At 30.4% G+C, this 15027-nt stretch overlaps 1 protein-coding gene across 3 annotated transcripts in view; it reads right to left on the bottom strand.

Moving 5' to 3' along the window:
• Window positions 1-15027, bottom strand: part of LOC129791417 (RNA-binding protein 5-like) — a 45845-nt gene that overhangs the window by 29526 nt on the left and 1292 nt on the right. For 2 of the 3 annotated variants that reach the window (XM_055829586.1, XM_055829587.1), the window contains exons 5-7: window positions 10292-10361; window positions 9580-9653; window positions 6619-6729 (exon numbers count right to left, since the gene is read on the bottom strand). In XM_055829586.1, coding sequence (XP_055685561.1) covers window positions 6619-6729; window positions 9580-9653; window positions 10292-10361 — 255 coding nt within the window. The remainder of the gene's footprint in view (window positions 1-6618; window positions 6730-9579; window positions 9654-10291; window positions 10362-15027) is intronic. The other variant, XM_055829588.1, reaches the window with a different exon arrangement.

Genomic DNA, 15027 nt, shown 5'->3' with positions numbered 1-15027 from the left:
CAAAAGGAAACGTTGCAGCGACTCATCTCATTCTATTCTGAGCATAAAGGAAATCTTTGTTGAATGTGTGAAAAGGTATCAAGGCCCACAGAGAACGCCATCATTGAGTTTTTAAGTATAGGTACGTAAATGCTTCGTTTAAACGATCCGCGAGAAATTCTACAAAAAATAAACTCTAGGTAGAATACAGTGGATCATTGGAATGGCTTAGACCATCAGAGATTTAAATATGAACCACCTAAATGCTGACAAATGGAATATTTCGATGATAAGATCAGAATTTTATTTCTTTCTCAAATTTTTTAAATAATAAACGTGAATTATTCGGGATAAGAATTTTTAATATTCCTTTCTTTAAGTCGGAAACTAGGTCTGATCGTTAAGGATTAAAATTTCTTGAGTTTTACTATTGATTGGTTTATCGGAAATTTCCTTTCTTAAATCTTTTCTATAATTTCCTTTAGCTTTTGCTTATTTGGGTAGGAAAAAACGTATTTGAAATTTTATAATATTTAGGATAAAAACGGATAAGAAATAAACATTCTTTTATCAACTTTGTCAGTAATAATCTCTCATCACTCAGTCAGTGAATATTTCGAAGAAAAAATCTATTAATCAATCGAATAAATTAACCAATAATCGTAAGCTTTTCAGTCTGCTTAACCATCCTAGCACCCTCTGTTAAATTCAAGGTAAATTTCTCAATTAATAAGTGAACAATTAATGAAATTAGATTTTCCAAATAATATTTGAAAGGGTAATAAAATTTAAAACCAACTAAGTCCATCAAAAAAAATTCACAGACTAAAATTAGAACCATTGTGTGTGAAACTTTTTTAATTCATGAAACCTACGTCAATTTTTTTTCCGCATACCACACCCTCGAAAGACTTTAGGTCATTCATGTGGAATTGCTTCAAACTTTAAACTCTACAATAAAACTTTTTTAAATACCGAAAGTTAAAAAAAAAATAGTTAAACGTGTTTTAGTTCCTGGTTAAGGTAGAGCTATATATTATGTATAATAGTTTCCGTACATTGTTACAATGTAGATACATAACACATATGGTGATGAAACTATTTTCAAAATTTCAATGGATATTCATTTGTATTCTATGTTCCTACATACATATGTACATATATAATGTAATGTAAAGTTGGTATCTGATACATGCGAGTAAAATGTGTGAGCACGACTGTATATTAAAATTTCAAAGCATTATTGTTTACGACAAGTTTAATAAGGAGTTTTAATTAGTTAAAATCCCTGTTTAGTGCTTGAAGACATATTTCTTTCATTGAAACTTGAAGTAATTAAATGCCGTCATGACGCCATTTATATTATATACAAAACCCATTTGGTTTCGCTTCTTGTGCCATGGGAAACATTTGCTAGAAATTAACTCTCATGGATGAATTTTCATTCACAGAAAACTATATAAAAGGAAAATACGATTAAGTATTTATCATTTTTCGGTGTACTTGTTTTGGAGTGTTTGTTCGAATTTAAAATGTTGATTTAATAAGGATTTAAATAAAGCAGTTTAAAATCCATATTTATCCGCTTTAATATGCGATTATTCGTTGCAAAATGGAAAGTTTGTCGGAAGAAGGACTTCCTCTGGTAATTTTTCTTTCTCACTTTTTTTTATCATAAAGTTCATTGCATTTAAATGATGTTTTGATTAGTTTCAAGGCATCAAAATGGATAAGTTTTTTAAAAAAGAAAATTATCTCAATACTGGTGAGTTGAGAAAATATTATCCAGGCCACGTCCACACACTCGGGTTTATTAAAAAAAAATCTTCAATGCGATTCACTCCTTCATCCCGAAAAACTCTTTCATGGCTTTTCTCAATGGAATTTCTTTTCAGAAAAGAATTGTGTGTATATGTGATGTTTATATTACATCATAGTATGTGCGGGGGTGGTGTATTTGTTGCCAAAATATCACATATTTACTGAATATACTTCCACAACAATACACGGGAAAAATGAATGTCTTCTTGCCGCATAAAAAGGAGCACACACCTCATCCTATTTTTAGAAAATCTCCTTTACGGCGATGAAAAATTTATAATATTTTTTTGTTATGATAGATTAGATTTTTGTGAAGGAATGTTTACTGATTTTTTTTCTCTCTTGCTGTTTTATTTTAAATTATTTTTTTGGGGAATTTACAAAAGTTTGTAATAGTTTGGCTCTGATATTCAATAAAAAAAACTGGAACTTTTACTTTTAAAATTGACTGAATGAAAATCCTTTTTTTTTAGAAATTCTCCAAGCACTGGAAAAGCGATTTCATTAATTTTAGCTTTATTCAACCACAAATAAACACTAAATATTTAAATAGAATGAAAAATATTCTACATTTCCCGTAAAAAAAAATCAAGCGAAAAACCACCTCGTAGATTTTCACAAAATTCTTGAATTGTTAATCGTGTAATCACATGAATGGGATCAAACATTAATTGAATTGGAGGTTGACCGCAATCTCAATAAGAGATGCACCACTGATTGAAAAACTGCTGGTGCTGCTGCACAGAAAAAAAACCTAAAATTGAGGGAGAATTTTAAATGGCTTTTACCCACTTGCACTGTGTTAGGGGTACGACGTGATCACAGAGATGTGAAAGAAAGAGGAAGCAAAAAGCTTAATGATTTTTTCTGTGGCTTCCCTAATAGTACCAAATAGTAGGTATTAAGAATGATGAATAATTCTGCAATTGATTGACTATTTTAGCATAATTTTGTGACGTGGAAATCTTGTGATTATGTATTCCCTTAGGGAATTATGCTTTTAAAAAAAATCCAACTGAATTAAAACCAAGAAATAAAATTATTTCGAATTTTTTTCTCACTATTAAATAGCTTTTTTTAAATGATTTAATGAACAACAACTCGAATTGATCCATTTACATGAAAGCTATACCAACACTTTAAAAAAAAAACAATTTTATGCAATCCTTATGAAAACTTTTCCAGCATAATAAGATTCATAACATTATACAAAAGTGCAAAGAATTTGCAAAAGAATATTCAGAATAAATTTGAAAGTTAAGTAATACCTAATGTTATTCAAACTAATTAATATTTTATTCTTTCATAGAAGATGACAAAATGAGCACTAAAGTCTTTCCTTTTTAATTATCATTTTCTCTCTGGTAGTCTTGAAATTTTTGTCTACTGCTTCTTTTTCATAACTAAAATTAAAAGGAAATTAAATCAAATTGAATTTTAAAAATTTATTCCATTTCCCAATATTTTCTTTAACCTTTTTTCTTCCCTTGAAAAAAAAAATCTGACATTGAAAGAAGCTTTTAATTTAAAAGGTATCCAAATGCAATTTATTATTTTATAGAGGATGCAACCAATTTATCATAAAACGGAAGAACATGTTCTTTTCATTATGTAAGAGTAATTGTCTCTGTTAGATTTTCCAATAAATCCTTTTCAGGTTATATATTATAGTTTAAAAGTTTTTAATAAATGATTGATGGTATCTTTCGCTCTTAATTACTACAATGTGAAAAAGGTGTGTTATCCCACCTTTTAGCGTACACAAAATTGCAACAAACTCTTATGTACAATAATACGGAAGAGAATATTAATTGGAAAGTATTGAAGAACTGTCTTATACACAACCTTATAGTCTATATAATGTTTTAGTTAAACTCACAACGAAGAGCTTTTATCCTCCGCAGAGTGAATTAATTTTCATAGAAAACAAGCAATATGTAGTCAGTTCAAAATTTAGAGTTGATTAGTTTGAGAGCATCTTGGATAGTATATATTGCGGTGTTTATAATCAATTCAATGGACTGAAAGATGGGAGCTATATGCAGAAACATTATTAGACATTCAATCTCAAATTAAACTATGTGGTGTGTATACGAAAACTTTGCACAATGGATTTCGCAACAATCCATCCTCGCTCCCTCTCTTTATTTTATAGCTATGATGTGAAAATAGCCCTCCCCCTAACACGTTTCTCTCGCCTCTCGCGTCCATTTTGTGGTTAAACAAATATTTTCACTTTTTTTCTGTATCCCGTAGTTGTGATGGTTGGATGAGGAGAGAGAATATTCACGTAGATATTTTAAAACTATGCAAGCAGCAAGTCATTATTTTATTCGTTAGCAAAAGTTGGACGGTTGAATTTAATGAATCATACTATATGTATGAACATGGAATAAAAGTGTTATCCACAACACTCTCTCCCTCTCTCTCTCTTATCAGTTTAAACACAAAAGGAATCACTCTCTTGAGCTTGAATTACAATTTTGCAAAAAAAAAAGATTTTAAAGAGAAATAGTTTTTCTTTTTTTTTGGTTTGTAGCCTGTGTAGTCTGTTGTGTAGCCTAATTCTTGCAAATTATCATCCTATATATATAGGTACAGCATATTCTGGTTAATATTTGCCAAGTGTCAACATAATAGTCACACATTGTTTTAAAGTTAAATTGCTTTGAAAATTCCAATTATTTCTCAATGTGTTGTCCACACATCACATTCTAAAAGCTCATATTTGTCTACTTTAATGAAAATTCAGCTTGGATTTTATTTGAAATAGTATAATTGCAAATATTTTCATACATAGAGTTTCAGTATAATGGAGGCGCCTGGTAGTTATGTTTGAAAATATTCTATTTTAGTAAAAAAAAAAACTTCAGAAGGAAATTAAACTAATTTGAGCTTTTCTAGCTTTTATATGTTTTTGTGAAGCTGAAAATTATTTCTTTCAAATAAATTGGGGGTGTTTAGTATATACTCACCAGGCGCCTCCATTTTATTCCAAATTATTAACATATTAAATTTACTCAAAGACAGACTTTAAAATTAACTAGAAAAGTTATTTCTTATCCAAAATTTTCGAAATTTCTTATACAAAGTTCTAAAAACTCTTCCTAGCGGAATCTAATGCAATTTTGTGAGAAATAAGAATTTTTTATACTATTTTCAAGCTATCAAAAACAAGGGGTGTTTATTTGCTAAATATTAGGGGAACGTGGCCCAATTCCGTACTCCTTAGGTCTTTTTTTAATCAGCTGTAACTTGAAATTGATAAAACTTTGAATATTGAAAATTATGGGAGTAGAAAGAGCATTAAATGGGCTTTAAAATGATACCAAATTTAAGAACATCCTTTTTATTCGCGGACCACTGGAGGTCAGAATTGGGCCACGTTCCCCTATGATTTTTGTGTGTGAATTATCCGAATGGCAAATCCGAATTTTTCGATCATAGAAACTTCATTTGTTAAAAACTGAGCTTATATAATTAGTGCTTTTTTTTAGTTCAAATTTACTCCTTTTTTAGGTCTTCAATTAAGTACTTTTTCTTAACCTTTTCTCCTCAATTCGAACCTTTTAGCTGTGATTCTTTCGAAGAAAAGAATAGCACAGCTTCTGTGTACCACCTAAAATGCAAAGTCATGAGATCGGGCTCAAACTTGGGTTTAAGACTCAAAATTCAACAATTCTATTCGATTTAAATTCAATCATTTTTAGACTTGAATTTAGTACTCTTTAGGATTCAATTTAGTCATTTTTTTAGATCTTGAATTAAGTACTAATTCTTAATCTTTTCTCCCAAATCTAAACCTTTTTAAGACTAAAAAAATGAACCACTCTATTCGATTTAAATATAATAATTTTTGATTTGAATTTAGTACTCTTTAGAATTTAATTTAGCACCTACTTTATAATTTTTAATTTACAACTTTTTAGACTTGAATTTAGTAGTTTGTTAGTAATTGTAAAATTATACTTCTTAATTACAAATTGAGCTCCTTTAGTACTAAAAACAAAGAAATTTTTCGACTGTACTAATTTTACTACACACACCCAAATATAGCTTAATTAAACTTCTTCCGCTTTATTCAATCATTAAAATATTAAAATCTTCGTTTAAAAAATCCCGAAAGCTCTCAACATTCAAACTGAGCTTTTTTCTTTGGCTTTTTCTCCCCGATTTTTCTTCGTGAAAGTCATCACAATTGACCAACCCCTCTATTATAATAAAATTCATTCACATTTATATAAATTTTGTATAGTTCTCCCCATTCGAAAAAAAATCTCATCTGCCGAAAGTTTTTCTTGTGCTTATCTTGCATTTTAGATAAATTACTTTGATATAGATATGCATTGCGGTGTCTTGAGCAACTTTTCTTATGTCGACGGCGGGGGACACGAAAAGTAAAAAAAAAAAAAAGGTCACCGCAAGACAATGCCTTTCGTCGCGCGAAGAGTTATTCTTTCAGCGATACGATGGTTGGGAAATGAGAGATTTTTCATCTCTTGTGAAATATTAATGCTGTCTGAGGATGAGATTTTAACGAGTTTCAACTACCCACATATACATACATACATAGGTAGGTTAGGTACTTTGGAAGGTGGCAAATAATTTTTCTCTTCACTCAATATTATATACATAAAATTCCCCAAAGGGAAAGGGGTAATATATATTCACAACCATGATCCCAAACCCCATGAGATCATACTTCCCTGCAGAATGGAGTAGTTGCAGGGATTTTTTTTATTTAACAAAAAAAAAAGAGAAGAAAGAAGAAACTATTTCTCCACTCTCAACAAAAATAAATTAAGATATATTACTCACCTTGGCACAATACCAATCCGTAACATATTTATCCTTCGTCACGCAGGGAGGCTCCTTCGTAATACTGTATTGCATAACAGCACGATATTGATCCTGGAGCATAAGGATACCCTGAAAGGAGACACAGAGGAGAAGAAGGAACAGATTAATATCAATTAATTGAAAAATAACTACAACATTCCCCTTAATTTTGCTTTTCCTTCTTTCACTATTCTTGTCTGTTTCTTTTTGCATTTCTTCTCACGTGAAAGGTGCAAAGATTCATTCTTGGCAAATTCCACGAGGAATTGCATTCAAGATGAAACTTTGTATGATGATTAATTTTATTTATTTTTCTATCAATCTAATAAATATGTTTTTTTTTTCATACGCGACAGCATCATGATTCTCCGATTTTCTTCACATATTAGAAAGTTTTTTTTTTTTTTAAGAAAATATGGGAGATGACATTATTTTGTAAGTTCAAAAAAAAAAAAAAAGATATTGAAAGCAAAAATAAGAAAATAAAAGCTTCCTCTTTGTCACTCAATACTGAATGAATTGAAAAGGAAAATATAAAATTCAATTTTCCACGAATGAAAAATTCTTGAAATTTTGCCAAAAAAATATTGCAGACTGCATCAAAAAAATATGGGGGAAGTTGAATTAAATTTTGATAAGAAAATATTATTTTTGGCTTCTTTTCACGGGTAGGTATATAAATATACATTAGACTAGATTGTTTCTTTATGTTTTTTTTTCTCTTCATTTTAACAAATTGAATTAAATGAACTTGACAGAATTCTCAAAATTAGAAGAATTTTAGAAGGTATTTTCAATGATTTTTTCATATTTAAATAAAAGATGATAAATTTAAAAATCACTTCCAAAAAGTTTATAGAAGTCTGGTAGGTTAATCGGTAAACGCACCAACTTCATTTTATACAAATACATACAGAAGGACCAGAAGGACGCAGGTTCGATTCCCAAGTGAGTAGTTAAATATTCTACATTTTTTTCTTAACCGGCTTTGTTTTCCTTTTTCTTATTAAGCTTTAATCTTGAATTATTTTTTGCATATAAAATAATAATTTCCTTGGCCTGACATCTTCTTTACCGGCTTTTCTCTCCTTTTTTTAAGCTTTTGAATTTGAACAAAAATTCTTTAAGAAAAAAATAAGGAAATGCTTTATTATGCGTCTCTCCTTTTTCTAAACTTTTAAGTTCGAAGGAAGATTTCACTTTTGAAAAAAAGTAAAGAGTTTCCTTGACCTGACGTCTTCCTTACCGACTTTCCTCTTCGAGGCCTAAATTTTTAATTTGAGGATAGATTATTTTTTTAATCAAAATCAAAGAATTTCCTTAGACCGATATCTTCTTTAGTGGCTTTTTCTTGTTCTTTTTCTAAGCTTCTAATTTTGATCGAATATTTTTCTTTTTGGAATAAAAATAAAGAATTAATTAGGGCTTGGTCTGACGTCTTCCTTCCTGACTTTGCTGTCCTCCTAAGCTTTAAATTTTGAAGGAAAAAGTTTTTGAATGAATATAAAGAATTTTATTAGATTAAAATCTTCCTTTCCGGTTTTGCTTTATTTTTAAGCTTAAAACAAAGGCAAAGCCTTGACGTCTCTTTTTAATTTTTCCTAAGCTTCTAATTTTAAAGAAAAATTTATAATTAAAACTTTAAAATATTTCCTTCTCCTGTTGTCTTCTTAACTAATTTTTAAGCATTTTCCTGAAATTTTAGTCTTCGTATAAAATATTTTTGGATGAAAAAAAAAAGAATTAATTTAATATGATTAATCTATACCCTACATCAATCAGCTAGTAATCAATCTTCTAACAACTTTTCACTTCTCAATTGAAAAAAATCGATAATTTTAATTTTTTAACGATCTACAGGATGGCCAGGAAATTAGGGCATGATTTTAACCGCGATTAATTTTTGATTGGATTGAGATATCTGAAAACTTCTGCCGCCAAAAGATGCGTAAACTCAAAAAGTTTTATTTGCTTTTTATTTCAAGTCGATATCCTATAAATTGAATTATTGAATTATGAATTATTTTCAATAAATTTTTATTTTTATTTAGTCTTAATTTTATTTCTAAAATATTTATTTCCCCCCTCACAAAATTCTCTTCCAGACAAGTATGAGTGTGTAAGTGATAAACCCTCCGTTTGGTAACATCTCTAATCTAATGCATATTTTTCTAACATGTGCCAAAATTCCATTTTCACCCCAAAGCTCATACGTGGTAGCCAAAACATAATATTTTACCGCTATGCACCCCCATACTTTTCGATTTAGTCGCCATGGGCAATGCAAAGATGATAAAATTTGCGCAATAGTCGAAAAAAAGAGTTAAAAAAAAAAGATGAACTAGTGTTAAAAATTTTTGGGAAAATACTTCAATTCCATGGGGATGATACAGAAATCCAGATTCGTGGGTGGGTTGTAGCAACATTTTCACTTGAATTTCTTTCGTTTTTTTTTTATTCAATTCAGCCTATCAATTGCCCCTAAAGCTATATTGTTTTTGTTTATCTTTCGCACATTCATTGAATTAGGATTTTTTTTTCTTCTCCTCCACATTCCTTTTGCACAAAACTTTTCCACCTAAATACAGCCATGTCTCTCGTGTTTCTCGCTCTCTCTCTCTCTCTCGAGAATCTCTCTAGGCAGTGTTGTTTTGTAAATTTTCCTGCCAATGTGTGCCCCCTTTTCCTCTCCAAACGAAACAGACGACATCTTTTGCCGACACCGCATTTTGAGGGCTCACCACCATGATATATACATTTTTATTTATTTATTTCAGGGAAGGGTAGAATTTTCCCATCGTGGTTTTCTTTTTTTTCTCTCTCATTTCGTATATGTTTCTTCTTTTGCGAACATTTCCGGACGTTTTCCCCAGAGCATTGTTTGAACGTTTTTTTTTTTTTGGTTTCTTTGGGGGCTGTTTTTGTGATACTTTTTGATACCTGCTTATAATCCATCCAACGTGTTGCCTCCTGTTCAGTATTAAACTCGACAAATGCGAATCCTCGTGATGCACCTAGAGTATACAAGAAATAGAGCAAAACACAAATATTTTTAACGTACATTCATCATTGTTTGAAATATTGGCAAAAATTTGTGTATCATGTGTGTAGTTTTCATTTTCTTTCTCTCTCTCAACTTTCTTCTTCTTCCGAAATACAAATCACTAAACTTCTCGTCTCTTTATTTATTTATTTTTTGGTAGTGAAACTCCTTCATTTTAGTATAGTTAGAAAAAAAAAACTTTTAGATAAAACACCAAGAAATAAACTTTTTTCTTTCAAATTCAATGCATTGAGATGCATTTCTTCAGTCTGTCTCTCACTGCATTTGCACTGGATCGTTTTATTTACCATCTTTTCAATGTTTGTGATTTTTTTTACTTTCTTCGACAACCCCCTTTTGACCATGTAGAGAAGATCTTTTGCATATACGCATACTTACCCGTATGAGTTGAGTACCAAACAAAAAAAAGGAACTTTTCCGATAAACTTAAAAAGTTCCTCTTTTACTCAAACACTTTTCTCTTTTTTTTTCTTCTTTTTCTTATTCTAACACAAAATAAGTAAAATTCACCCAATATATATAATATACTCAAAAAAGCTCAATATATATTTTCTTCAACATAGTCGACGCTTTTCCGCAATACCGTACCTGTTTTCTTTCTCCTAATTAAACGAATTGAGACTGGTTTCAATCCATACTGCATCAAATCACTGCTTATCTGGAAAAGGTGGAAAGAGAGAAAAAAACAAGAAAATGTTAGGTATGCTGAATACCTTAAGAAATCCTTAATCTAGATTCGCAGGATGATGAAGAGGTCAAAAAATTATCTACTTTGTGGTTAAATTAAGAACAAAATGATCTGTGAGAATCAATTTTATAATTAAGAACAAAATGATCTGTGAGAATCAATTTTATAAATGTCCTGTAAAACTCTTTTTAATAAAATTAATTTACTAAAAGAATTTAAAATAAATTGATCGATTTTTTTCTATGATTTTTATTTAAAAATAAAAAAAATTCTAAAAACATAAATTATAGTTTTTGCACAAAGAAGCCAAAATAATTAATAATCACATAAAAAAATCCTTTAAGACCTTCAAAAGTTTCTAATACAACGTTTTAGTCTCCAATTTAAGCAAGTTTACTTTTCAAACAATTCCAAGATACTACTCCCACTCAATACCTACTCTCTCTAAACTTGTGCATATACTAACTAATTAACAACATAACACTCTGATTGCACTGTAAATTGCAAAAGCCAATATTGTCCTCATGTTGAGTTTTGTTTATGTAATGAACAAAAGCTTGATTACGTCATAAAATAAGGACAATAAAAAAAAGGCTTTTTCATGTGAAATTTAATGATGGAAATATCCAATTTATCGGTCAATTCTCAATATAATAATTTCCATCTAAAACATTGTTAAATTAATGCAACAAATAATTATGTTCTAAAATGTTATTCTAAATAAAACATCATCAAATGATAATTTCAAATACAGATAAAATATACAGATAAAAGGAATAAATTAGTTGAAGTGGAAATAGATATTAAAATCTATAATTTCCCATTAATTTTCCTAATGAAAATTATCCACAAAACATCACTAAATACAACACCACAATATATATGTATGTATTTAGCTTTGTGGTAACCTTTGCCACCGTAATGCTGAAAACCTATACAATTTTAAAAGGGATATATTTTGCTAATTTTTCCGTATAAGTAATTACATGGCCTTTACATGGTTAAAATAATTCTTATATTTGCAAAATATTCAGAACATATTTTTTTAATCTCAATATTGCAATCTTCTTAAAATAATACGAATTACGAGCTTTTGCCCCTTGATCATTCTCTATTCCTCTAATTATTTTTTTTTACAAAAAAATTTTCTTCATACCACTAATTTTTTAATTTATTTAACCACAAGACCTGAATTTCCGCTTAATTCTTTTTCTTTGGCCTTTGGACACTTCATATGCACTCATAACAACCTCAGTATGTGTGTTTTTTTCCTACGTAAATGAGCTTTTACCTTTAGAAAAGTGGAAAACATAAAATTAACCAATGAATGTTACGAGTTAAAATTTACAAAGCCTTTTAGTAAGTACTTATGTTTGAACTAAACATTTTCCCTGAGCTTTTCTGTGAAAATTGCATTTCATCCACCCCTTCCTCTTACCCCTGAAAAAAAACCCCAACTTGAAGGGAGCAAATATGTAGTAATTTGTATTTATACTATTTTCATCTCTTGTGTGTTTGTAGTAAATGCCCCAACATGGAATATTTTGAAAAAGACACAGAATTATGCATATTCTCACAGTAATTGAGAGTAGCAACTCTCTGTGGGAGACTCAATGCAAATTTTGCCAACCCCATTTTGCAGTGAATATAATATTTTGCAATAGAAATCTATGGAGGGATCCCTCTGTACGTGAAAAAAAATTCCTCGAAATTTAATATTTTACTCTGGGGAAACGACTAAAAACATCAATTGCAGCGATGCAAAAGTGTGGTAAAATAACATTGCTGGTGGTGGTGGGATACAACAAAACAATAATGTTGCAAATGCAGAGAGTTTTACAGGAATTTTCCTTCTCACCCAGAGCCCTTTTCATTTCACATACAATAATGCGGGGAAAGTCATGTCAGGAACATTGAAAACCCAGATGGATTTTTATTTGACAAAAAAAAAACTTTTCAACCATAAACCGCAAAACTATTTTTTGTTGTTGTTGTTGGTTATTTTAATTGTTGATGGTAATATTTGATAAGAGAGGAGTTTTAACTGTGTTTCTTTCAGACACAGCTGTTGTGTACCGAGCAAAATCGAAAGTCGTCAGATCGGACTCAAACTTGGGATTAGCACGAATTAGGGTCCCCACATTCCAAAAAACGTATGCGCCAAATTTTTTTTTCCGGCCGGCCGTAGTACAACGCTTAATTGCGAGAGAACGGTAATAGATAGAGACTTGAGGTAAACGGCAAAGTTTAAAAGTCGACTGGAAGACATCCTATTATAAAGCAAATCCACCCCCTCACCCTCCCGTCCGCCAATTTTCAATAACCCCCAAACTTTGTTTTCCCTATATCTCAGCCCCTGTAATAGCTAAAAGTCTGAAATTTTGATATGTTGTAGGGGCCATCAAGAGCTTTCCAACGATTTCTCATTTTCGAAAATCGGTCAAGCCGTTTAGTCAATATGGCCACCACAATTTTTCATCGAAAATCGACCGTAACTCGAAAACGGCTTGACCGGTTTCATCAACCCGTGGTCAAATGAAAGATATCAACAAACCGTACAACTCTCTAGAATATCCGAAGTTTCAAAAGTGACGCTAGGGGGCCAAAAATCAAAAAAAAAATTTCGATGCGTTTTCGATGAATATCTCGAAAACGCCATTATCGATTTGCTTCATATTTTAATATGTTATAGTTGAGGCTAAGACCTTTCCAACGATAGCTCAAAATCGAAAATCTATGAAGCCGTTCCCGAGATAAGGCGTTTTAAAGATTTCTTGAGGGATGACTTTTCAACTTTTCCCGACTTTGCGCGTTTTTAAACAAATTCGCGTTCTAGTTTGCTCTCACAAAATTGGTACACTGAAAGAAACACAGCTCTCGTAAGCTTGGTCAGCTTACCAGTACATTTTTTTTTTTGTTGAGAATTGCTTGAAATTGAATAAAATATTTATTCATTTTTCTGGGGAAATATTTTCTTTCAGTAGAGAGAAGTTGACATATTTAAGTTTCTCATAAAATAACTCTTTAGGTACAAGTTTAGATTGCATATATTTTATTATTAGTTTATGTAAAGAGAGAAATTATATAACGTGTGGTGGTAGCAAATAATAATTAAACAAGAGCAAATGAGAGTTGACTTATGTGCACCATCTTAATATCTTTATAAGTTTTAAAAGGAATTGTGTTACTTATAAATTAATATGAGGAGGAATTAATAGGAGTTTTAATGAGTCACCAAATGTGTTTGGTTATAATATATTGCGCCACTTTGCTTCACATTTTCGCATGATTTTCGTACATATACTTAATATATTATATAGTTACCTATATATTGAAAACTTTTCTCCTTTTATATTTAATTTAATACAATATAAAAGACCATCAAAGTGCTCTAATTTTGCCAAGAATTTTAATTAATTTCTCACTTTATTAACATACTAATATGTAACTACAAAAATTACTTTTTCTCTCCCATAATTAATAATTAATTTATATGAGATCAATTTCCTCACATCGGAAATTTTCAATTACCTATGTACATAGGGGTGACCGGGGTAAAAAAAGTAATTTTGGAATTTTCAAATGGCAATATCTCCAATAACCGGAAAAATTTGAAAAAATTATGGTGGAAAGCCCTACCAACCTTTAATAATTGACTGCAATTTGGAGGTTATCCGAGCAATAGTTTAAGAGTTAAAAATGAAAATAGATTTTTGGCCCATTTCCCAAACTTTTGCGTATTGAGAAAAACGCGTTTTCCGAACATTTCCTTCAGCAGTTTTCCCATCTGATAATTTTTCTCACTAGCTGGATTAGTGCAGAAAACTTTGCCAAGATGAATTTTTCATTAACTTTTAATGATTTTTCTGAACAATTATTTGAATCAAAACATACCTCTTGGGGTAGATCGGGTCTACCCATGTAAATCATATGGGAGTTCGAAATTTTCGACATATTTTCTATCCATTTGTTGCAAAATGACGTGATTGAGAAAATCGCAAAATTCTCTGTTTTAGTGCGTATAAAAGTGAAATTCCTTGTCGCGGATCAAAAGGTGAGAAGTTTAGCTATCAACTACTATCAATCTCTCAGGTGGAAAATCATTGGAAATGCCGGAAAATTCGACCGACTTTATTTAGCCAACTGGTGACTATATTTACCCGCCGCGTTTAAAAAAAAGTCAGAAGCGGAAGGGTTTAGGAAAAGCTCGAAAAGTGGTCTGAGACAAAGTTGTAGGCCAGGAAATTTCCTATAAGAATAACCTATCGAGGAAATTTTCTTGCCCTTGGGGAATCCTGCAGATAAGGATTTACGCAAATTGACTATTTTTACCCCGGTCTCCCCTACAGGAATTAAAAAAAAATAATTTCTGAAACTTAATTTATGTTTTAAATGCATTTTAATTCAGCAATTAGACAAATAGGGAGAGGTGGATAAAAATATTCCAGGAAAAATTTGATTTCAGCCATTTAATGACTCTTTATATACTTTTCAAAGAAATTGAGTCTAAAAAAGCTTTTAAATGAGTGAAAAAAATTAAAACTCCTTCATTTTCTGTTTAACTTTAATGCAAAATTAAAAAAAAAAAGTTTTCTTGTTATCAGCTCACGTATTTTTGTTCTTTTTCTTTGATTTA

This window comes from Lutzomyia longipalpis, chromosome 2, assembly GCF_024334085.1.
Source record: "Lutzomyia longipalpis isolate SR_M1_2022 chromosome 2, ASM2433408v1".
Taxonomy (NCBI): domain Eukaryota; kingdom Metazoa; phylum Arthropoda; class Insecta; order Diptera; family Psychodidae; genus Lutzomyia; species Lutzomyia longipalpis.
Note: the sequence above shows the minus strand (reverse complement) of the source record. Positions and strands in the feature narration are given on the sequence as shown.